The 23249-nt window shown below is 39.4% G+C and overlaps 1 protein-coding gene across 3 annotated transcripts in view; it reads left to right on the forward strand.

Moving 5' to 3' along the window:
• Nucleotides 1–934: 934 nt before the first annotated feature.
• The window catches only part of inpp5b (inositol polyphosphate-5-phosphatase B), a 28530-nt gene continuing 6215 nt past the window's right edge, over nucleotides 935–23249 (forward strand). The window contains exons 1-14 of one of the 3 annotated variants that reach the window (XM_037784992.1): nucleotides 935–1193; nucleotides 2761–2840; nucleotides 3137–3234; nucleotides 3391–3420; nucleotides 3531–3641; nucleotides 5542–5685; nucleotides 12338–12431; nucleotides 14418–14588; nucleotides 17843–17944; nucleotides 18156–18270; nucleotides 19746–19862; nucleotides 21371–21558; nucleotides 21854–21965; nucleotides 22070–22179. In XM_037784992.1, the coding sequence (XP_037640920.1) occupies nucleotides 1137–1193; nucleotides 2761–2840; nucleotides 3137–3234; nucleotides 3391–3420; nucleotides 3531–3641; nucleotides 5542–5685; nucleotides 12338–12431; nucleotides 14418–14588; nucleotides 17843–17944; nucleotides 18156–18270; nucleotides 19746–19862; nucleotides 21371–21558; nucleotides 21854–21965; nucleotides 22070–22179 (1529 nt within the window). In that variant the 5' untranslated portion in view covers nucleotides 935–1136. Of the gene's footprint in view, nucleotides 1194–2760; nucleotides 2841–3136; nucleotides 3235–3390; nucleotides 3421–3530; nucleotides 3642–4322; nucleotides 5190–5541; nucleotides 5686–8397; nucleotides 8554–12337; nucleotides 12432–14417; nucleotides 14589–17842; nucleotides 17945–18155; nucleotides 18271–19745; nucleotides 19863–21370; nucleotides 21559–21853; nucleotides 21966–22069; nucleotides 22180–23249 lie in introns of those variants that run through there. The other 2 variants (XM_037784993.1, XM_037784994.1) reach the window with 2 other exon arrangements.

Raw genomic sequence — 23249 nt, forward strand, 5'->3', positions numbered from 1 at the left:
TCAGTACTTTTGGCTACTCTTTGTCTTATATTTTTGTGAATCGTGAGTTGGATGTCTATACTGTGTGGTTTACAGAGTATATTTTAAGGTATAATGGTGTCATGTAAATGTTAAAATAAATCAGAATTGTTACAATTTATTCTAGTTTTGTGTACTGTGTAAAATATAACTGTGCCTAAAGATGAAGTGAATCTAATAAACTATATGTCAGATAAATCTACATTTGATTTAGTCACATTTTTGCCATAGAAAGAGGTGAAAGGTGATGACATTTCTAGTGGCTCATAGTGGCAAAAAGGCCCACAAAATTCCAATAAGATTATTTTTATCATAAAATGTTTAGTCCTGTGAATTTTTTTTTTTTTCCTCGATGTTGTCCACTTTTCTTAAACCAACGTGATCAATCAAGTGATTCCTCACATTTTTATATATATAATTCTGAGTATAGGCTAAAATATCCCAATATGTTAATTACTGGATTTTTAGTCTGTATAAATATATATATTATATACACAAAAAGTTTGCTAGCCCACTGAACAACAAAATTGACCCAGGAATGCTGTATGACCCCTGTCATTTTAAACTGAATAAATACAGTATATGTCATGTTGGCTTTAACTTAAACAAAAGTCACTTTCACCTCATTCCATAACACCTGGTCTCCTTTCCCGCAGTACATTCAGAGGATATGTTATTAAAGCAAAAATTAAATAAAAAATAAAAATAAAGAAAAACTTAAACAAAAGTCCACTTCAGCTGAATTGACCTGATGGCTTTGATAAAATAACTTTGTAGAAATTGGGACTGGTGCTCTATTGTAGGATATAATCCTCTTTGGCTCAAACTGCTCGAGGCCTTAAATCCAAACCAAACTGAGCTGATGACAGCCCAGGTGTGACGTCACCGCGGCTGCACACACATATCAGTGCGTGGCAGTCAGTCAGACTGGGTCGGGCCAGCAGCTGGGTGGAAGGAGAAGAAAACATCTGGATCGAAAGGGAATAATGTCGGATTACACGAGGAACCTCTGAAGAGTCTCTCCTCCTGCTGCTGCTGCATTTAGAGAGATATAAGTGGAGTTACTGGAGTCTCCTTCGGGTATTCGTGGAGGAGTTGTCACGCAACAAGTCTTCACTATGGATCAGTCCGTCGCAATACAGGAAACTTTGGAAAGGGAAGAAAACTGCATCATAGTATCCTTTTGAGACGTTCATTTGTGGATTATCAGGACTTCAAACAGAGGATTATTACCTGCTGCAAACTAAACATGTTGAATAATACCAGAGCTCGGAGAAAGAAAGAAAGAGAGAGAGAGAGAGAGAGGCCTGTATAGGATTAAATCACATGGTTTGACATCTATGTGAATCAATATTAGCATATGACCTCACTCAGGCTGTGATTTCAATCCAGACAGTGTATTTACAGCGGGTGTATAGTTTACAGCACTCGTGTAGGCTTAGTCGGGTGTGACTTCCCAGGGATTTGTGCCAACAGTTGTAGTGACACCTTTCAACCACTAGATGGAGACTTTGTGTCGCCAGCTGCTACTTTCTCATATAGGCCTACTGCATAATAGGTCTGCTACTGCATATGGGTGTACTGCATATGGGCCTACTGCATATAGGCCTACTGCATATGGGCCTACTGTAGGTGGTGGTGGAAGAAGTATAGATCCTTATAGTAAAATCAATCAATCAATCAATACTTTTATTTCCATGTCAACCCACAGTTGATTGGAATTTGTTTCGGTGCAGTGCTCATTAAAAACAGACAAAAGACAAAAGCACACACATATAAAAAAAACATAGTGTACATAGGAGACAACCACCTACATTTATACAGTCATTCAGACCAATCAAATCATAAAATGCTAAAATACTGAGCCTTGTGCTATTGCAACTTCCCCTATAGTGTCTAGGGCAAAAGTAACAACACCAGTTGGAAAAAAAAAGTTAGCCAAAGTAAGAGTCCTGCATTCATAATGTCACTTAAGTCAAAGTATTATCATGTGCATGCGCTTAAAGTATCAAAAGTAAAAGCAGAATTATATAGTATAATATTTGACTATTATTAATGACCACTAACATATAAACAGAATTTTAATGTTGCATGTGGTCGAGGTCTAATCTTATAAACCATTTAACATACCGAGTAGTTTGATATATAAGAATGTATCATATTTTATAAGTTGTGTGGTAGAGTTAACATGTAAATTATTAATTTGTAAAGTGGTGTCAGATAAATATAGTGGAGTGAAAAAGTGCAATATTTTTAGGGCTGCCCCCTCTTAGTCGATTAGTCAACTAATCGATCGTTATGGTCTTAGTCGACTAGGATTTCTTTTATGCTTTTTCTTGCTGAATGACTTATTTCCAAGAAACTTATGAGCACATCTCTGGTAAACACAAGATTTAAAGTGGTGCTTTTGGAGCTCGGTTTTACAGATCTGTCGATTAAATCAACTGATCGATTAGTAGACGACAAAATCGTATAGGTGTTAGTCGACTAAGAATTTCCTGGGTCGAGGACAGCCCTAAATAGTTCCCTGTGAACTGTAGAGGAATTAGTATAAAATGGAAATACTCAAGGATAAGTACTCTAACCACTTGTTATGCTGTAGGAAACAAACGCCCATTGTACCGGAACACTGAGCTGAAATGAGAGGAAGGTCATATTTCCTGGTGATATATACTGTAAAAGGTGCAACTGAAGGAAAACATGAACATATTTCCACTACATCCTTAACTAAACTGTGAACATGCTGTCCAATGCGATGTCTTCTTTGATGACGTTACAGAGAGCAGACTGCTGGGATTGGTGGAGTCTACAAAAGAGCATGCGTGAGTTTTAAAAATGAGCTATAATATGGCTTCTGTGTGTGAGCAATAAGCTTATATTCAAAGGCTAATGCAATTTTGTAAGGAGTGGGAGCAACAGGATTATGGCCTTAAAATGAGTTGCATCAACCTGTCTGACACAGTAACCAAAATGATATATTATTATGAAAATGGTAGTAGTTACTGCAGAACTGCAAGGCTACTGTATTGGCTTGCATTATATTTTAATACAGGTGTCTTTTTATTGTGTCCACCCCTGCATATGCCATCAGACTAAATCTAACTGTAATATTTTGCAGAATCTTTATTTATACCCATCGGAGGATGGCTGTTACTGCTGATGACGTGTCACTGGAAGACATCATACCCATCTGCCTCGACTTTGCTGTTGTGGAGGGTGAGCTGCTTTCATATGTTGTACCTTACAATTAAAAGGAGAATGCCACATAATAATGTGTTTCTCAAGATAACTATTGTTTCTAGTGAATAAGGACATGACAGTAATTTCTCTGAAGTACCCTTACACAGTTCTCACGCTGCACTCTTTTTTTAGTTTCCTCACCAGAGGAACTTGCGGTCTTGGGTGAGTTGCCCTCATTTACATCACAGTTTAATCACAAAATGCTTCGTAACTGATCCATTGCATGAAACTGAGCATTGCATTTTTTTCCCCTGTTCTTAATCCAATTCTAGGTGCTGATACTAAAGTGAGACTGAGCTACCAGGAAGAGGAATTAGAGCTCAGACTTCCTTTTGGTTCCCACTCGCGGCTCTTCCTCAGCGAGGTCAACAGGGCGTGGAGTGGTAGGTCAGCCCTCAGAGATGTGGGATATTTTCACATGACTTCCAGCTGCATTTATTGCTTTAACTGAAGATCCTCATAGCCATTGAAAATTCCCAGAGAGTTTGTGGAAATTTTAAGAAAATAAGCCCTTTGAAAATGAATTTAACCCTAAAAGACCCACATACTGTGGACCTATCCTAGAGCTCACAACAGGTCATTTTATACAGTGATGTCAAGTTTAAAAAAATGGTCTCACTACAATGAAATGGCTACTTTGGGGACTAACATTATCACATATGAATACAGTTGGGCTCATTGAATCCACAAGAGTCTCAGCTTTCCAGTCATACCCAATTTATGTAATTTCAAGACTGTTTAGTGACCCCAGTATGCAGAAATATTCAAATACTCCATTTTATAATAGGCGAAAATAACACATTTATACTGCATGCATAACAACTGGATGGGATTGTCATAAAGTGGGCATGTCTGTAAAAGGGAGACTCGTGGGTACCCATAGAACCAATTTTCATTCACATATCTTGAGGTCAGAGGTCAAGGGACCCCCTTTTTTCCCTCTCCAAAATGTAGCCCAACTTTGGAGCATCGTCTAGCCTTTATCCCAACGTAGCATGACATGGTTGGTACCAATGAATGCCTTAGGTCACCTAGTTTCATATGATACAAGTATCTTCACTCTCTTTAAAAACAAGCCTGCTACAGCCTCTTAAAGAATGTACTGTCAGATCTCATCTTAGATGACATTGGCAAGGTGGAAAAATAATAATTATTCACACAGTGCAGTAACATGGACCCTGACCTCTTTACATACATAGTAGTTCACACTGTATTTCCTGAACAACTTCTTCATGTGTGAAGAAGTACAAAGACAAATAACCCTCTAACCATCTGAAAGGAGGAAACCTGCTCAGCCAGTCTTCAACTTCCTTGAGGTTACGTTAAGTGGCAAACAATGACATACGTTTATTCTTAAAATTTGACAGTTCACAGGAAAATAAATTTAACATGTACAGAAATACATGTGTGAGACTGTAGGTGGCTGTGGTTCACAATTTCCGGCAATTTTAGAACTACAAACAGTTGGAGTCGATGCATCTGTCAGTTACTGGGTGTGTACATGACGCATGTCTTACTAACAAGGAAGACAGACAGACAGAAGGGGTGGAGTTTGGATGGACTCTGTCTTTTTTTATAAGTGTTTACAGAGGGACAAGATGAGAACAGTTTAAATGGACGTGTATCTTCCTCTTCAATACTTTTCTCGAACTACTTTTTACCTCCTGCCTCCTGTTGATCTGAATGGAATGGACCATTGAAAGGTTAACAGAGGGTCTGTTTTGTCAGGGATGTGTCACCTTTGCCGCTGGCTCACTATTTTTCAAGGTGGAAACAACACGTGAGCTCAGGCGAAAGGCTGACATGTGTGTGTTTTGCGGTATTCTACGATGAGCCACAAAGGCTTTTAACCTGATGAGGGACACCAGTGATGGAAAGATTGAATGACCAGGCAGCTGTTGTTACAAGGAAGAGTGTGGGAAGGGGTAAAGGTAAGCAGATAGAAGTGAGATACAGTACCTTTAATACACTGCAGCAGCTGTCACTTGTAGTCACATTTAAAGCAGTAGAGTACAAAATGTGAAGGTGATCTTACAAACTAGATGTAAGAGCAAGAAATAGACAGATGTAGCTTAAAAATTACTTTTTTTCTATTTCTTTAGTACAAGTATATAAATAAGCACTCTTGTTTATACCATGCACCTTACCATTGCTCTTGCTCTAGCTTCTCCACTTTTGCCTGAAAGTTCAGATCAGGCTCTTGCTGTATTCTTCACTCACAACACATTGTGATTATCCAAATGTATTCTAATTATCTTGCTATCTCTGTCTGTCTTTCTTCAGATGTTTGCAAGTCGCCCACACAGGCACCCAAGTTTGAATGGACCAACAAGTACCACAAGTCCACCAAAGGCCAGGGAATGGTCAAACAGGCCCTTGCTCCACTTGGCACAACACTCACTAAACTCAAACAGCACCGGAAAACAGGTTTGTCATCTTTTTCTATTTACAGAATTTTACTGCCAGTATCTTTGTGTCCAATAAATTGGGTCTACCAGTATTTGTGCAGCGGATGACCTGAGATGCTCGTCTTTATCTCTTTAGTGTTTGCTGTTGTTGAGCATAGATAGCCTCACACAGATAAAAGTCTACATCAAAGGGTTGCATGATGAAACTAGGCGGTTTTGCAAGTATCACTTCCTTTAAATGTAATTGGCCCAACGTGCATATGAGGTGTAACTCAAATGTACTCACAACTGGCAGAGAGCCATGTGGAGAAGGACGCCAGTCACACACTAGGTTAGACGTGTCATAGCAGAAAAGACACTAGTGTCACTAACGATGTTATTTATGTCTCCATTCCATTTAAGTGTAATGACAGCGAGCCAGCATGGACGACAGCAGTGTAATGGGCCTGGCAGAACTAAATTGAATGAGTCATTATGTTGTTATTAATAACACTTGTGGTTTTCCTGCTATGGAAATGACTGACAGGAAAGTAAGTCAGTAAGTAAATAAAGTAAATAAGTTCAGGGAAGGGTCAAACGTTATTGAAGGAAATTAAATAAAAACAACATAAGATCATCGGAGTAATAAGTTATAAAAATGCCGGCCCAACAGATAGGTTTTTAAAAGCCTTTTAAATTGTGGCACAGAGTTCGCTGAACTGATAATGAGAGTCAGTTCCACACCCATAAAGGGTGCGTTCCAAATCTCATACCTTTTGCTTTTAATAAGTAATGCAGCTGCCCTTCAAAGTACGTATTGTTGCATGCAGTATGCACACAACTGGGACATACTACTTAATCATAACATTGTGCCTTGATCTTTGACCCTCTTGCTCATATATCTGCTGTGCAGAGGATTGTGGGTCAGAATAGCCAGAAAAGCATGCTGGCTTTCATACTGTAAAATGCGACTGAATGTAGTAGGACATCCTGGTATTGTTGGCATTCTGCATTCTACATACTATGTATTGGGACATACTAAACCTTTTTCTGGCATAATAAGTACTATGGGTATTGGAACGCAACATTTGGTTGCAAAGGTCAAATAATGGAGGGTTTTAAAAGTAAACCTATGAAGTATTTATACACAATATACAAAGAAAAGACAACAACATATCTGCAACATGATTCCATATGAGATCTGTGAAATGTACAATTTGTATGCTTTGCATGTAAACATACAAGTTTGTGTAATGGCCCATTTCACACAGATTTCATACATTATGTTTTTTCATGCTAGATTAGAGCCATACTGTTTATGATATGGATGTCATATGCAACACATATAATGTAAAAAAAAGTATGTAAATAACAAAAACAACAAAAATGTAATGTTCATATACAAATCATACCATATTTTTCATCTAACTGGCCCTTACAGAGTTTAAATTGGCTATAAATTCAACAGTTATATAAACAAAAGGCTGTTTACTCAATGTATATGTCTTCTTGAAATGCATGAGCTTATAACTTCCTGATGTACCACTGATGTGGTGTAGCGTTTTCCAGTTGCATTTTCTGCATAGTATATATTTGTTTGTTCAGCCTCCTGTCTCTGCAGCAGGGAGGCAGGCAGTAGTGATGGGAATTAGGCTCTTTTCAGTGAGCCAGTTCATTTGGCTCACCTCACCAAGAAGAGCCGGCTCTTTCGGCTCCCAAACGGTTCTTCATTTTACCACTTCTGCCTTTTATAATTCAGCCAAATTTAGCGCTGTTTTGACCTATGATTAGTATGTGTGCAGATATATCACTTAAATTATTCAATATAATTATACTAAACCTTATAATTTCCAGAATACCGTAATTTTACATGCTGCTTTGTTTCTGACTGTCACTCATATTGTCTGCTATTCGCGCACCACACTCGTCTCTCTATTCTCTCCTCCTCTCCCTCCTGCTCTGTACCTGTAGACCGTCAGCGCGCCGCGCACCCCCGCCCGTCCCTGCTTGATGTTATGCACCTTATCTGTCATCACCTGATTGGTCGCACGGACGTCATTAACACAACATTCATGGTACGTGTCCACAGGGGCGTTTTTTTATCGCGAGGGGACGCAACGCATCCCAACATTGGACGCTTTGTGGGCTGTCACTAGACACAGGCTGTCCCCACCTGTTTGGACGAACGCTTTCCCTCCGTTGGCTGCTGCTCCCAGCTTTCAAACCGGAAACAGTATTAAAAAATAACAGTTTCTTCTCTTATTTCACGAAAATAGTTCACCGAAATGTGTTTCTGAAAACATTTGAGGCAAGAAATAAGCCATGCAATTGATGAATCTGTCTTTATTTTGGATCGACAACGTTTATTTTAAAAGATTCTCGGGAGTTTCGAGAGGCGGCGAGTCACGTCGGACGCCCGTGATTTACATAAAGTAAACGAGCCCTCAACTTTATGCAAATGAGGAGCGAGCGTTGCGACGCTCTGTTTCTCGAATCGCGACGCCACCAGAATGCATTACGCGGCTGCTTACATAGACAACGAATGGGGAGCGTGGAAAGCACGGAGCCTGTGGACACGTACCATCAGTCACGGTCAGTGCATGGAGTGCCCGTGGCGCGGAGAAGATCATCCTGTTATTCTGCCTTGAATTAATAAAAAAAAACAAAAAAAAAACGTCTCTCGGTCGGGAGCCGACTCTTAGCGTTCACTTAAAAGAACCGGCTCTTTGAACCGACTCGTTCTCAACCCACACATCACTAGCAGGCAGCAGAGGATGATATCTATCTAAACTCCTCCTACAGCAGCACAGTTAGCATGGGCAGGTCTGACACAACCTGGACATTGCTCTTCTAGCACAGTATGCGTGGGAGCGGTCCATGGAGATGTCTAGAGAGATGAGGGACTCTGGTATGAAAAACATTCCTACATTTGTTGATTTCTGTGTTGTAGTTAAGGAGACGCCATAACATCACTCTGTAGCATCCAGTCTAATGAGCTAACTAGCTTCCTAGCTAATGCTAGCGAGTAGTAGTTGTTATTTCAAAGAAGCTAACTTTAGCCACATCAGCTAAAGGCTCAGTATTCGTCCAGGCAGATTAATGTTTTATATTCTGGTTGTATTATTAATGTTATGATGATATGAAGCTACTGTGGATGCTACCTTGATACAGTAGGTAAAGGCTAATATCAGCTAGCCCTGGCTAAATGTTGTTGCTATGGTGCTGGAAGATGACACACCTGCTGTGGTTTGGTGGTGTAATAACGTGTTTTAGTGACACAGAGTTGTGTCATTCAGTGAAACAATGTGTGTTTGTCTTGTTTCATAGGTACTGTGCTGTTTTATTTTCTGTCTCTGTTTTCCAGATCATGTTAAGAGACTTTGACTTTGTGGCTTCATCCTTAGCTTAAATCAGTTGTCTGTAAACTTTCTTCAGTCTGATTCAAGATTCAAGATTCAAGCCCTTTATTGTCATTGTGGAGGTGCTAATGAAAAGATAATACAATAAAAAAAGAGATAATGCAATATAAATATATACAAGATAACACAATACAAAAAGAGGCAGTTCAATATAAATATATAAAAGATAAAACAATAAAAAAGAGATAGTGCAATATAATTTAAAAAAATATAAAAATAATACAATTAAAAAAGAAATAGTGCAATATAAATATATAAAAATATATAAAAGATAATATAATATAAAAAGAGATAGTGCAATATCAACATAAAAAAATATATAAGAGATAGTGCAATATAAAAAAATATATAAAAGATAATACAATATAAAAAGAGATAGTGCGATATATATATATAAAAATGTATAAGAGATAGTGCAATATAAAAAAATATATAAAAGATAATACAATAAAAAAGAGAGAGTGCAATAAAGATAATACAATATAAAATATAAAAATACAATATGTATATTGATGAGGTGACAGTTTTGCCAGATTATTACACAAAGTGTCCGTCAGATAACTATATAATTATTGCACAGCATCATATAATTATTGCACAGAGTGATCAGCATATGTTATTGCACATATCCGTAATAGTAGATTAACAGCATTTACATTGCAAAAGTGACACAAAAGTGACCAACGTGTTATTGCACATTTATAGTGCACGTGTTCAACTCAGACAGAGGAGATGTCACAGTTCAGGAGGTTTATGCGTCTCAATGAGATAAAATGTGCTTACTTACTGCCTGCTTTCCTTTCACTTGTGAGAAAAGCCTCTTTGTCATCCAAGCCTTCAATTAAGGCTTTTTTTTTTTTTTTAATTTACAACAGTTGAGAATATAAAATAAATCGGTTCTCCTGCAGTTTTATTACCTATATTATAGTTTTAGGTCATGAGAGGAAGTTGTGCAATGTTGAACTTTGTGCAGTTGTAGTTTAAAAAAAAGCTGTGACTGTTTTAATACTGAGGCGCCTGCATGATCTGATATATATCTTGACATTTATGCTGACTCATTGTGATCAACCGCAAGATAGATAGAGAGGCATAGTGTGAAATTGCAGTTTGACACACTTCATGCAACTTACTCCTTGGTGGTTGAAAGTTTAGTTAAGCTCATTAAGAATACTAAAGCAAGAGCAGGAATGTAAAATATGCCATGAAATGACCACTACTACTTACACACAACCCTCATGAAGTCAGGTGCCTGGTTGAGTTGCAAAAACTGTTGCAGTATTGGTTTAGGTGAACTGTCATGAATGTGTTTAAGGACAACACAGGCGTTGTTGTTCATCTGAGATCTGTGTGTTTTCACCATCTCATATTTAGCATCCCTATGCACATTTCCAAAAGCATTTCACAGTTTGCTGGCAGTTTTCTCAGTCAAACAAAGGTCTGTTTTCTTTTCCTTTTCCTGTTCCTGTTCCTGTTCCCGCAAACAACAAAGTCACTGGTTTGGAATTAAATTGTCAATCGATCGTACTGGGATTTTGAAAATAAATGATGATTGAGCTGACTTATCCTAACCTCTTTTTTGTTCTTTTACAAAATGAAACAAACACCGTAAGCATTTCTGACAATGTTGACCTTTTCTCCGAGTCTAGTCAAACAGGTCACAACACAGTCTGTTTCCTTAAGTAAAGTTGGAGTAATGAGAATATTTCCTTTGTAAAACTAAGTCACAGCAAAAAATAATTTTGTATGCCAATTGGGGTAATTGTGATAAAAGCAATAGGCCTTTTAGTTATAACTGACTCAGACTTCAGTGCTGCTTTAGACACAGCTGTGACAAAAATCACACCTTTCTAACAGAAAATGTGCTGTGAGATTGGCAAAGCATGCCAGTCAGACTTATTTTAACTTTAATTTGCATTGTTTGAATAGGATTTGTTTTATGTTTCCCAGGTTTATGACTTCTCTGTTTTATTTCCTTACCTCAGTGACCTTTTTTTGAAAATAGTTGTATAATTTTATTAGTATTGGCACTGTTAATATCCATGTCCAGTCAGTTAATGTCAGTGTTTTTGAGCCATGGGGTTCTTGCATTGAATGCTGCAGTGCACACAAACAGATCAGAAAGGAAGTGCATCATGGGTTGTGATTAGTGCTGGGTAATATATCGATATTACATCGATATCGTGATATGAGATGAAATATTGTCTTAGATTTTGGATATCGTGATGTGGCGTAAGTTCCTGGTTTTAAAGTCTACATCACAGTAAAGTGATGTATTTTTCTGAACTTACCAGACTGTTCTATCTGTTGCCTTTACACACTTTATTAATATATAACATATTACACACATTATATCCACTATACTGATGATTATTTATACAAATCTCATTGTGTAAATATTTTGTAAAAGCATCAATAGTCAATCCTACAATATCGTCGAATATCGATATCAAGTTATTTGGTCAAAAATTGCGTGATATTGGATTTTCTCCATATTGCTCAGCTCTAGTTGTGATCCCATTTTAAGAGACAAACTGGCTTTCAGTTTGCCAAGTAGAGCTCATGTTAATAAAATGTTTACAAACATAGAAGCCTATTTGTATCTCATATTTTGGGTCATTGGTTTTGTTGGTCAGGTGCACTCTTAATGTGGCCTACTAAAACTTTGTAGAGTTTAATTTCCTGTTCAAAGAACTTGGCTTTCCCCTTTCAGAGCAGCCAGCTGTGTTCCCTGCCAAGCTGCAGGAGACAGGGACCATTGCTGTCTCATACTTCACACTCGCCCATTAAATCCAGCTACTTAGGATGCGATAACTGTAACCAACTGCAAAAGGCAGCCTCAGTCGATTGACCACAACAACTGAGCTGTGACTCAGCACTTTTGATTGATGATTGAATTGTGTGTTACTGTGCATGTTTGTTTTTATTCTTAGTGATAATTAGCTTTAATCTAGTCTCCATATCAGTTGTTAATGAGTTGAAATATGGGTTTGCTCAGGGTTGGGTTGTTTCTTATGGAGTGAGTTGTCCCAGGTTGTCAATACCTAGGGCAGAGTTTAAGATAATGTTGATGGGAAGGTCTCCTAGCAGCTGGCAAATCACACACCGACACAGAAACTGGCAGCTTGCAAACAATATCTTAGTATGGCAGTTCTGATGGACATATTGCAGAACTGTGCTATAATGCTGCCATTTACCTTTTATGTTTTGTGTTTAACATTGTAAACAAGTTAAAAGAAATTAACCTTCCTCTTCTCTCCTGCTCTTCCCAAACAGAGAAATCATCAAACAAAAAGGGAACTTTAGAAAGGGAGAAAGGCTCAAACAGTGGCACGCAGAAGTCCAAACAAGCCGCTTCCAGCCCAGAGAGGTAAGGCCTTTTTATTTATTCATTTATTATTTATTTATGTGGGAGCTCTCAAAACTCTTTACACCACTATGTATTTTTACATAGTGGTAGAAAGAGTCTTAGGGTGCTTTCACAAGCCATAGTCAGTAATGTCTGAATCAGAGTGAAATTGATACTTTTGGTTTGTTTTCTATTAAGTGTGGTTCGGTTTCACAGTGCACATATTAAAGTGGACTAAATAGAAAAAAATATGTTGCTGAGGGGCGTGTACGAAGGAGAGGATCTTTTTTTTTTGCGTCTCGAGAGCTGCTACTTCTATGCAGTGAAAAGCAGACACTGAAATATTGCTGTAAAGTTTTTCCACATTGACTCTGCACTGATCTACTGTGTGCACAAGTCCTTTCTCCAGTTTATCTCAAATGACTTTATAAACCTCCATCTCAACAAATGCCCATGCAGGCAGCCAGTAGTCCCCTGTATTTTGGTTCACTTCCTGCAATTGGGTCGGATTATGTTCTTTCTTTTTTGTGAATACATTTTTATTAGTTCATGTTGACAGAAAAGAGCATGTATACATATACAGATATAGTTCCAAAACAATTAAACTTAAATTGATTCATGGTATATTAGGCATGTACATAACAATACCTAGCGTGCAAATAATAATATAGAAACATGCATATCGTGATACAAAATACCTTAACATAAATTGGTATGTCTGCACAAACGGATACAGGCATACCTTGCACCTACGTACACATGACCTAATTCCATATACTTATATGTATGCACACACACACACTTACACATGCTGTAAGTAACCCTCCAACATCGCAGCTCCACTTACACTGCGCATTTGTCATAACCGATAGCTCAAGACCGTGTCCTAGCCTCTATTCAGCCGCCTTGGTTTACTTGTAAGCAGTCTTCTTCTTTCCTGCCTTTTGTTGGTTGTTCTTGGTGTGTTACTGCCATCTGTAGATAAGTGGAATAGTGTGAAACCATTGGCAGGAATGTGTATCCCATCACCTGTGTGCTTGTGTGGGTAGATGAGAACAATCAAAATTGGGACGCACTCACAAAAAAAACCTGTTGTGACCTCTATAATCACAGCCTCATGAAACTTTACAGCCACAAACTAGAGACCTAGGGCATGAGCTGCATCTCAAATTAATCTTCAGGTTCCCAGCTTTAAGATGATGTACACCATTACTATGTGACATCTACTGTTGACCTGCTATCTCCCTTTAAAGACCCTCCTCCCCCACCCCTAAAAATGACAAAAATCGGTCCAAGTGGGTCTCAGAGGGTTAATATTACTCCAATAAAAGTATTAAAGTAGCTATTTTGAAGATTATGCCCAGTAAAGCCTTAAACATATACTATGTTGTCAAGGTTTTGAGTATAAGTGCATAAAAAAGCAGAATTATGGTGATTTGAGTACTTTCCTCCACCAGTTTTACAACAGATACTGTGTGCGTGCTTGGCAGCAGCTTGGTGGTGATGAGTGTTACATTTATTTAAAGTTGTTAAAGTCTGAAATGCAAATTTTCTCAGTTCAGTTGTTTAACCTGGAAGCCACTGCTGCCACTTTTGGAATGAATGCCTATACTCTAAGATGGAGTTTAGTTGCAGCATATTCCTGGAAGACTACAGGGTCCAGGCATATTACATTTCTTCCTCTCCCCTCAGCTTCATTCCATATTGACAACATGGAAATAGAGCTCCACTGCATAGCCTGGGTTTCTGTTGTCACATCTACTGTACACTAGACTGTTAGTCTGGATCAGAGTGTAATGTCTCTAATTTGACATCATTTTATTTCTAGCTTTGAGAATGAGTATCCTGATGTGAACTGGCAACTGTTCATACAAACAACCAAACACATAATTTATGATAATTTGTTCCCTCTGAATCCACACCAGCATGTCAAAATGACCCTATTTCTATCTTGGTCTGTCTCTCACCCCCACGCGTAACTGTTACTTTTTCTCTCCTGGTGTTCAGTCAGGGCATCCCCAGTCGAGAGGACCGGGATGACATGGTACGCTCCTCCAGCCACACCACATCTAACAAAGCTCAGATACTGGCCATGCCGCAGTTCGGCCTGCGCGACAACCTCATCAAGTGTGAGCTGCTGAAGAATGAGTTCCGTTACACTTACCCGGAGGACTTCAGGTATTTCATTCTTTACTGCTTGTTGTGTCAGTTTTTGAATCTGTTTTAAAAAAAAGTACGCGTTTGGCAGATCGGTGCAGGCACGTGGGCGTAGAACTAGCTGATCATAATCGAATAGCACACCGCTATCATCATATGAAATCTAACATTTTTACTTCCTTGATATCTTGCACAGTTCGTGCAGGAACAGTGTGAGCCAACAGTGTAAGTGTGAGCACAGTTTCGAGCCTAGAAGCGTTATGTAAAATGAATGAGTCAACATCTGTGGGTTTGTATTTCTGTGTGCTTAGCTCTTTGCTAAACGAAGCTCCACTGTCTTAGACACTGTCAAGAAATGCACCAGTGCAGTGCATTAATATGCGTTAGCTCAGGTTGTAACTCTTCATCTAATTCCTTATTTATTGTATTGTATGAATGTCCCTGTAGAGGCCTAGACATTTTTATTGAGTTTGTTTCAGTCAGATGGTTGAAAAATAAGCGTTTGCCAGAGTCAGCATCAGAGCTAAACCATGATGCTGACACTGCCTCCTGCTGGTAGATCTGTGCCTAAATATTCACACACATATAAAGAATTATAGCAAAGAATAAACAGGAATATGTAACGAGAATGGAAGAAGGAATTTTAAAGGTATAATATGCAAGAATTAACTAAAAAACAATGTATGGACAGATACAAAAATAATCCCTCTCAATCATAACTTATTCCCCACTAGAAGTGTGTGATGTCTGTTTCTGCAGAGACTCGCTCAGTGCCTGTATTTCCACTTTTCTTCTTATCTTTCTTTACTCGAGACACTGCTGGGTGTCTGCAAACAGCCTTTGGGCCCTACGTTAGGGTGTAACCTCCAGCCAATAATAGCGTGCAGGGTGTGCAGCCCCTTCATGTGGTCAAATACCGCCTCTTTGTCAAGCCCCTCAGCTTCTGATACCGAAGCACACTGGTCAGATACAAAACAGCCGTATTTCACGGATGATAACGGGCGGTGTTATGTGCATGTGTTCCAGCGATCCCACTGCTCCTCTGCATCTCATCTGCTGTGTGCAAGTGCTGATATGATCTGTGTGTGTAGTTTGACGAGAGCAGCGCTGAGCCACAGCCAGCAGACAGGAAGTTAGTTGTTATTTGTGTTTTAGAATGTAGCCGCCAGGAAACAATCTGAAAATAATGTTTTATTTCTCTGGTCTCTCACTCCGTTCACTCTATAGCTCGCTCGACCACCACTGCTCTCTCTCTCTCTCCCTCGCTCGTTGAGCCGAGGAGGAGCCAACTTTGAATGCCTTGTGTTTACAAACAGCAAACGACAACGTTTACATATTATACCTTTAAATATGAAAAAGATTAAAATACAAAGAAATGAACAGGGAAATACTCGATATGCTGTGTTAAAATGCAAAAACATTAATGCTATTCAGTGTAAAACTGAAGAAATATAATAAGAAGCACTATATGTGGCATTGGCAGCATGTTGGCTCTGTGGATGGTCTGCCAAAATTTGTTTCTGTGTGGAATTTACATGTTGGGTACATGTTTCCCCTGGGTGCTTTGATTTGCTCCCACACACCAGACATGAAGCACAGGTTAATTGTAAACTCTAAATTGTCTGTACGTGTGAGTCTGAATGTGTGTTTGGCATGTGACTGACTCGCAACCTCTACAAGGTGTTGTTACCTACCTTTTGCTCAAAGCCTGCTGGGAAGGCCCCTGTACCTGCATGACCCTGAATAGAAATAAATAAGCTTCAACAGTTGCCATGTGCACACATGTGCATTGCCTGCTTTCATTTCATATTACAGTACATACTGAGAATGTACTGAAATTTATGCTGATGTGCAGATTAGGTAAAAAGTTCAGGAAAGCAGCAGTCCAAGATGATTGTATAAAGACTGCCTCAGCATCTTTCTAGATAGCTGAGGGTAGGGACATTAGGGCCGAAAGTGTTGTACAGTGCGATCATGGCGGCCAGTACAAAACACAGAGCTCTGTGCTGCTTTTGTGCAGCAGCATGAGCAGAGCAGCAGCTGCCTGAAGGTCAGAGAAGAGGGCTATTGAATGGAGAGAAGCTGATTTTCAGTCTGGACCTGCAGAATAAATCTCAGTGGGGAGGTAAACGACAAGGGCTGGGTCCTCTTACCATTTCTCACAATGTAGATACCCTTCAGCAAGACACTCAAGATCCAGTGGGGCTGCTCAGAGGTCAAAACATGAGACTATTTTTATTCTCTACTGTTACTTTGTACTGTAGACAGCTTCTAGTTGTAAGACTGCATTTACACAGATTAGGCGTTGCAGTGATTCGCTGTGTTGTGCGGCGGTGTAGGAGAGTCACTTTAATGGCCCATTGACTGTGACAATTAATGTCTTTTGTTCCCTCATGTACAGCTCTGGATCGCCGGTTACGTGATAGGCCACTGCAGCATGACGTAAGGTTGTGTTTCTCCAAAAGTTGATTCTATTTCTACTTTTCTGCCGCAGACCGCTGCATTTTTATTTTGGCACCCCCTGCGGCCGCCTCCGTCGCAGCCAAAACGCACTGCCCCATCCAAAATGAATGGGAGGACTTGCGTTTTCGCCGCACCTGGAAATCGAAAGCTTTTGTAGTTGTTCTGTACAGCTACACACAAAGGCGGAGTGAAAAGCCAGCCGTCATAGAGAGGGGGAGACGTGATATTGTTTAAATGTAGAGATAATAGCACACATTTTCATACAGACTCTCCTGCAAGACATTCGTAGTGTTGCACTCGGTTGTACACACAAAAAGTGACAGAAATAGTTGTGTCAAGAACGAAAAAAATTGCTCTCACCTCCACACAGCTGACCAGTGGGTGTGACTGTCGTATCATCAGTTTTGGAAAGTTACAGAAATGGTGAGACACAACCCCCTTATCTAGCGTTGGGAGGGGGTTTCTGAAGCTATTCAAACATCCGACAAGCAGCAGTGACGGAGTATACCGGCCCCTTAAATGAATAGGAACCATGCTGAAAAAGGGCAGCTGTCCTCATTCAACCTACATAAAATATTTCTAGACATGAGCTGGTGGGCACTGCAGTAAAGCAGCAAGGCATCATCTTAATATAGATTGAGGTCACTGTTTCACTATTTTAATCTCCCCTGATGTGAACTGAAAATGATTGGTCGGTTTTGCTAGAAACCCTAGCAGTCTGCAGGATAAACTCCAAATAGTTGGCAAACAAACTTTGGCTCTGTATTCCTTTCTTTTGTGCCAACTTCTCACCTCTCCCCGTTCTGTTTCAGCTTTTTTCTCGGCACATACAATGTGAATGGACAGACGCCAAAGGAAAGCCTCCGTCCTTGGCTGAGCTGCACTCCGAGCCCTCCTGACATGTACTGCGTGGGGTAAGTCACATTCACCCTGCTGGAGAATAGCCTTGCAGTTTTCCGCTTAATCCCATTACACAGACAGACATCTACTGCTCAAACCTCTGACAGATGTATGCAAGGAGAACATGCCCACACACAGATTCAGCTCTATGTGTAATCCTGCCTTTCAGTTTGTTTCATTTTACTAATTTGGTGTTGAGTGAAAAAGTTTTGTCCTTCCTGGTAGTTTTCAGGAGCTTGACCTCAGTAAAGAAGCTTTCTTCTTCAATGACACCCCCAAAGAGCTGGAGTGGACGAAGGCTGTGTCCGAGGCCTTGCATCCAGATGCCAAGTATGCCTTAGTAAGGAAGTCTTTTTTTTTTCTTTAATCTTGTTTTTCCTGTATTAATATAGTTATAGTTGGTATTTGGACTGGGCCTTGAATGTTATGTTATGCACAGCCCTCTATATTCTTCTGTCGAGCTTTTTTAGCTCTTTTTATCGTGGAGGCTGGTACTGTATATATTTATTACCTGAAATTAATTAACAACACAAAACAATGACAAATATTTTCCAGAAACCCTCACAGGTACCGCATTTAGCATAAAAATATGCTCAAATCATAACAGTTCAATTCAGCAAACTGACGCCCAATAGGTAACTAAAACGGTCAGTGTGTCAGTGTGCTGACTTGACTATGACTTGCCCCAAACTGCATGTGATTATCATAAAGTGGGCATGTCTGTAAAGAGGAGACTCGTGGGTACCCATCGAACCCATTTTCATTCACATATCTTGAGGTCAGAAGTTATGGGACCCCTTTCAAAATAGTCATGACATTTTTTCTCACCAAAATTTAGCGTAAGTTTGGAGCGTTATTTAGCCTCCTTCAGTCTAGGTTTAAAACTGAGCCTGCTGTAACCAAAAAATGCAAGTTGCGTTAAAGAAATGAGTAGTGTTAAAACGAATTTGTGTTAACTTTGACAGCCCTGGATTGAAGTGTTTTGTGTTAGAGTAAACTAGCAGATAGTTCATGCATTTTATCCCTGTGGGCAAAGTAACTGTCTACATAACACTGTACCATCACATTATTCAGATTATTACACAGTATATTCTTAAGGAACCGTCCTGATATCCCTGTTTATTTGATGAGCTTAGGGACGCCTTATAACTTAAGTTACTTTTGGTCTTTCTCTTTTTCTTCTCCCTATACGCTTTCACCTACTTCCCTTTTCTCAGAGTGCTGACTCTAACTCATTAGCTTCCTCCTCTCACAGCTTGGCTGTTTTGTTCTGGTCATTTTAGGGCTCACAGGATGTCTGTAAGTCACGTAGGCAGCATAATGACATTTCATTCAGTCATTTCTTCATCCACTGTCAGTGCTCTCACTAAAGCACACTTAGCTGATCTGTAACTGACACTGAACAGCTCAGAAAGCTTCAAAATAAATGTTTTCACCTTCGTCTCTGAATGTTGATTCATGTAATGTTGACAGGAAGGCTTATCAAACTATTTATGCTTCCTCCCAGGCACAACTGCTTCGTATTCTGGGATGTACTTTTTTGCTTCTGTTTTCTTTGAGATAAGACGGGGGATGACACTAAATGTCTTCAACTTTAAATGTTGTCGTTGTTCATAGTAGTTGCGGTTGAAAGACAGTTACGGTGCTGATACAAGCAGCAAAAGCTGTACTAAAGCACTTCTGAGCCTGCTTCATGTGGCTCCACCGACTACCCATTAAATAAAAATATCCAGCAAATGTGCAGGTTACATTACTCTGTGAATTGTTGTGTATCTTTTCCCATTTGACATTTGTAAATCTACTCATCTTTCACAGGTGAAGTTGGTGCGTCTGGTGGGCATCATGCTGATCTTCTATGTGAAGAAGGAGCATGCAGAGTTCATCTCTGATGTGGAGGCTGAGAGTGTGGGCACTGGCATCATGGGAAGGATGGTAAGGCCTGATTTTACATGCATGGGTCCTCATGTCGATTTGTGTTGTGTATATTATAAGATATTACGACATTATAAACAGTGCTGAGCAGCCGTGATCACAGTCCATGCTTCAAGCTAGCTGTTGTTTGCATGTCCACAGGGCAGATACATAAAAGAAAAGGTGTCACTCCTCTCCATTCATTTCCTCTTTTTGCTGACGTACCAAACGTCAGTCCTTGTTTTCTGATTAATTCTCCTTTATCTTGCTTCGTCAGAGATGTAGTAAAAATGCATTTCATCCTTTCAGAGTTTCAAACCAACTTCCAGCCATCAGGTGCCAAAAATGGCAAAATCAATGTTTAGATACACTTTAAGTAACGTCCCTCGTATTGTCTTTGGCTTCACATTAGGACTGTCGGGTTATCAGATTTTATCTACACGATTATTGTGGCCAAAAGAATTCACAATAATGATATATCTATTGAAAATTTGAAAAACATGCTATCAGCCAATTCATCTTTGTTTATTGTGTGTTTTTTTTTCTAATTTTTGGCAAATTAATTACACTCAAAATACGAGTGTAGGGAGGAGGAGACAGAGTCTGTAACCATAACTGTACAAAGAGAACAATTACACTAATGGATAGTGAAAGGCCAACCAGATGAACTGATAAGCAAAAAATCTACAAGACCATCATCTGCCGTCAATACAATGTCATTGTCAACTGAAACAAAATCACGAGCGGAGAGCAGGGGTTAGAGATTCATACGATATTATCATATGTTTAATATTAGCATTATATCAGTTTTTCCTTTTTTAAATATCACGTTAATACCGGTATATCACGACACCCTACTTCACATTAAAGCCCTTCCATTGCCATCATATAAATGCATTAGTTATGCCACACAACAAGTGTTGAGTTTGTATCAACAGTAGATTTACACATCAACCCTAGACTATCAAATGAACGAAGCGGAAAAAAACAAACATTCAGGCTCCTACAATGACTGTGTTGTTTCATTGCCACAACAGCTGCAGGCAAACCGCAATGAATAAGGTAATATTATGCACAAGGGTTTTACTGCTTGTCTGGTTCCTCCTTTGAACTGTTCTTCACTTTAGTGCTTCATCAAGTGCTATGTCCAGCAGCCTCAACTTAACTCCTTATGCACTGCTGCAGAATAGATTATTCTTGTCTTGTATGTGGCCATGCTTACTTAGCAGTCCCTGCAGTGTAGAGCAGATGGCTGGCTGGTGACCAGTGGGGGCCTTTGTAAGGTTGCTCCATCCTTTCCTGCAGTAATGAGAGACTGATTTTATGACCACGAACTATCTGAAATACGTCAATTGTCAAAGTGTTTGCATAATATCAGACTACTGTCAAGCAGAGGAGCATATATAACTACATAACACATTGTGTTTCCTCTGAATCTTTTTGCAGGAGTTTTAGTTGTGTTGCATACAGTATATTATCCTGCCTGAATTTCTCTTTCTCTCTCTTTCAATCACTCTTTCAATTCACAGGGAAATAAGGGTGCTGTGTCGGTCCGTTTTCGCTTCCACAACTCTGATATCTGCGTGGTCAACTCTCACCTAGCTGCCCACATTGAAGAATTCGAGAGACGTAATCAAGACTACAAGGACATATGCAGTCGTCTCCTGTTTCGCCAGCTTGACCCCACCCAGCCTCCACTCACTATCATGAAGCATGAGTATGAAACCAATTTAATATTATAGAGTTACACTGTCATCATATGTATCAAGTGGTTTCTTTTAACATTATGCCACAACATCAAGAATTTGTCGTGCAAAACTTTGATCATAAAACTGCTTTTGCTGCCTTTTTTTGCTTTAAATCCAGATATCTATGTTTAGGATTAGTATGTAACGTTTGTAATAGCTGCGTGACATATTGCAAATTATTATCCAATATCCAACTGTGACAACATTTGCTCCATATTCAAGTTATCTCCATGTTTCTTCCTCTGTGTCTCTGTCCCTCACCAGTGTGATTTTATGGATCGGGGACCTCAACTACAGGATCAGTGAACTTGACGTCTCAAACGTGAAGGAGCTAATCAGCAGTAAGGACTTTGAGACGCTGCACAGTTATGATCAGGTGATATCAATAACTTTCATCTCTTCTTTTGCCTATTTAAATCGTCTTTTCTCATCATTCTTGTTTGTGAGTGGTGATACTAACCAGCTTCATATGGTCCTTAGCTCAAGAGGCAGATCGATGAGGAGGCCGTGTTTGTTGGCTTCGCAGAGGGAGGGATTGATTTCCAGCCCACCTACAAATATGACACCGGCTCTGACAAGTGGGATACAAGGTAATCTCATACCAAGACCTGACTGCAAGTAACAGAATGGAACATTTTTAGTAATTTCCTCAATGATATGGTTATGTTCATAGTTAAAGTGAGGATAGTTGAAATGTGAAGTACTCCGACACTGAAACTACTTGTCTGAATGTTTGTGGAAGCTTTCCAGTCTACAAACCATCAAACATTTCTCAATTTATAGAGCAATGTCTTTGTATGCTTTGTTCTACTATTTTAAAACCACTTTAGTGGAGTATTCACAAAATTGCCACAAGAATATATCACAGTAGCTTTATGATAGAAATATGGGGTTCAGGGAGAAAAACTGATATTGTAATGTAATGCAAATATAACGCACCCACAAAATGACCATTTGTCATCAGTTACTCACCCCGTGTTACCTTGAATTCTTGAAGAAAACTTTTTTCTCGCATGCCTCCGCGGGGAACAAAGAATCAAAACATTTAGATAAGTCTTGATGAATTGCTGAGTTTAAAGCAAAGCTCTATCAACTCACACACAACTTGTGCCATATAATTCAGGTCTCATTTATCCAGTCGTATGATCAGTACTTCCCAAACACATGCATCTTTGCTAAAACCTCACTATTTAAAAACACTTCAGACTTGCACGGATGAGTAGCGTGCCTGTGCAGGCGTGAGACTGTGCAGAAGTGTTTTAAATAGTAAGGTTTTAGTGAAGATGCATGTGTGAATGCATGTGGAAACGGTGAGCATGCGACTGGATAAATGAGACTGGTATTATACTTCACGAGTTGTGTGATGGTTTGTAAACGGATGATTTGATATAGTTTTGCTGTTGTTAAACGTGGCCCCCATTTAATTCAATTCATCAAGACTTTTCTCCGTTTTTGTATTCTTCGTTCGCCGTGGAGGCTTCAAGAATTCAAGGGGTGAGTAATTGATATACAAATATTAATTTTGTGGAGGAAGTATTCCTTTGATTGGACTCTGCTCTGTAGCAATGTTAAAACAGCTCTCCTTACATGTTTCACCTGGTGAACATGAGAAAGGGCTTCTTACATTGAAACAGAAAACTACAACATACTTTACTTTACG

The sequence above is a fragment of the Sebastes umbrosus genome, chromosome 11, assembly GCF_015220745.1.
Source record: "Sebastes umbrosus isolate fSebUmb1 chromosome 11, fSebUmb1.pri, whole genome shotgun sequence".
In the NCBI taxonomy this organism is placed as follows: domain Eukaryota; kingdom Metazoa; phylum Chordata; class Actinopteri; order Perciformes; family Sebastidae; genus Sebastes; species Sebastes umbrosus.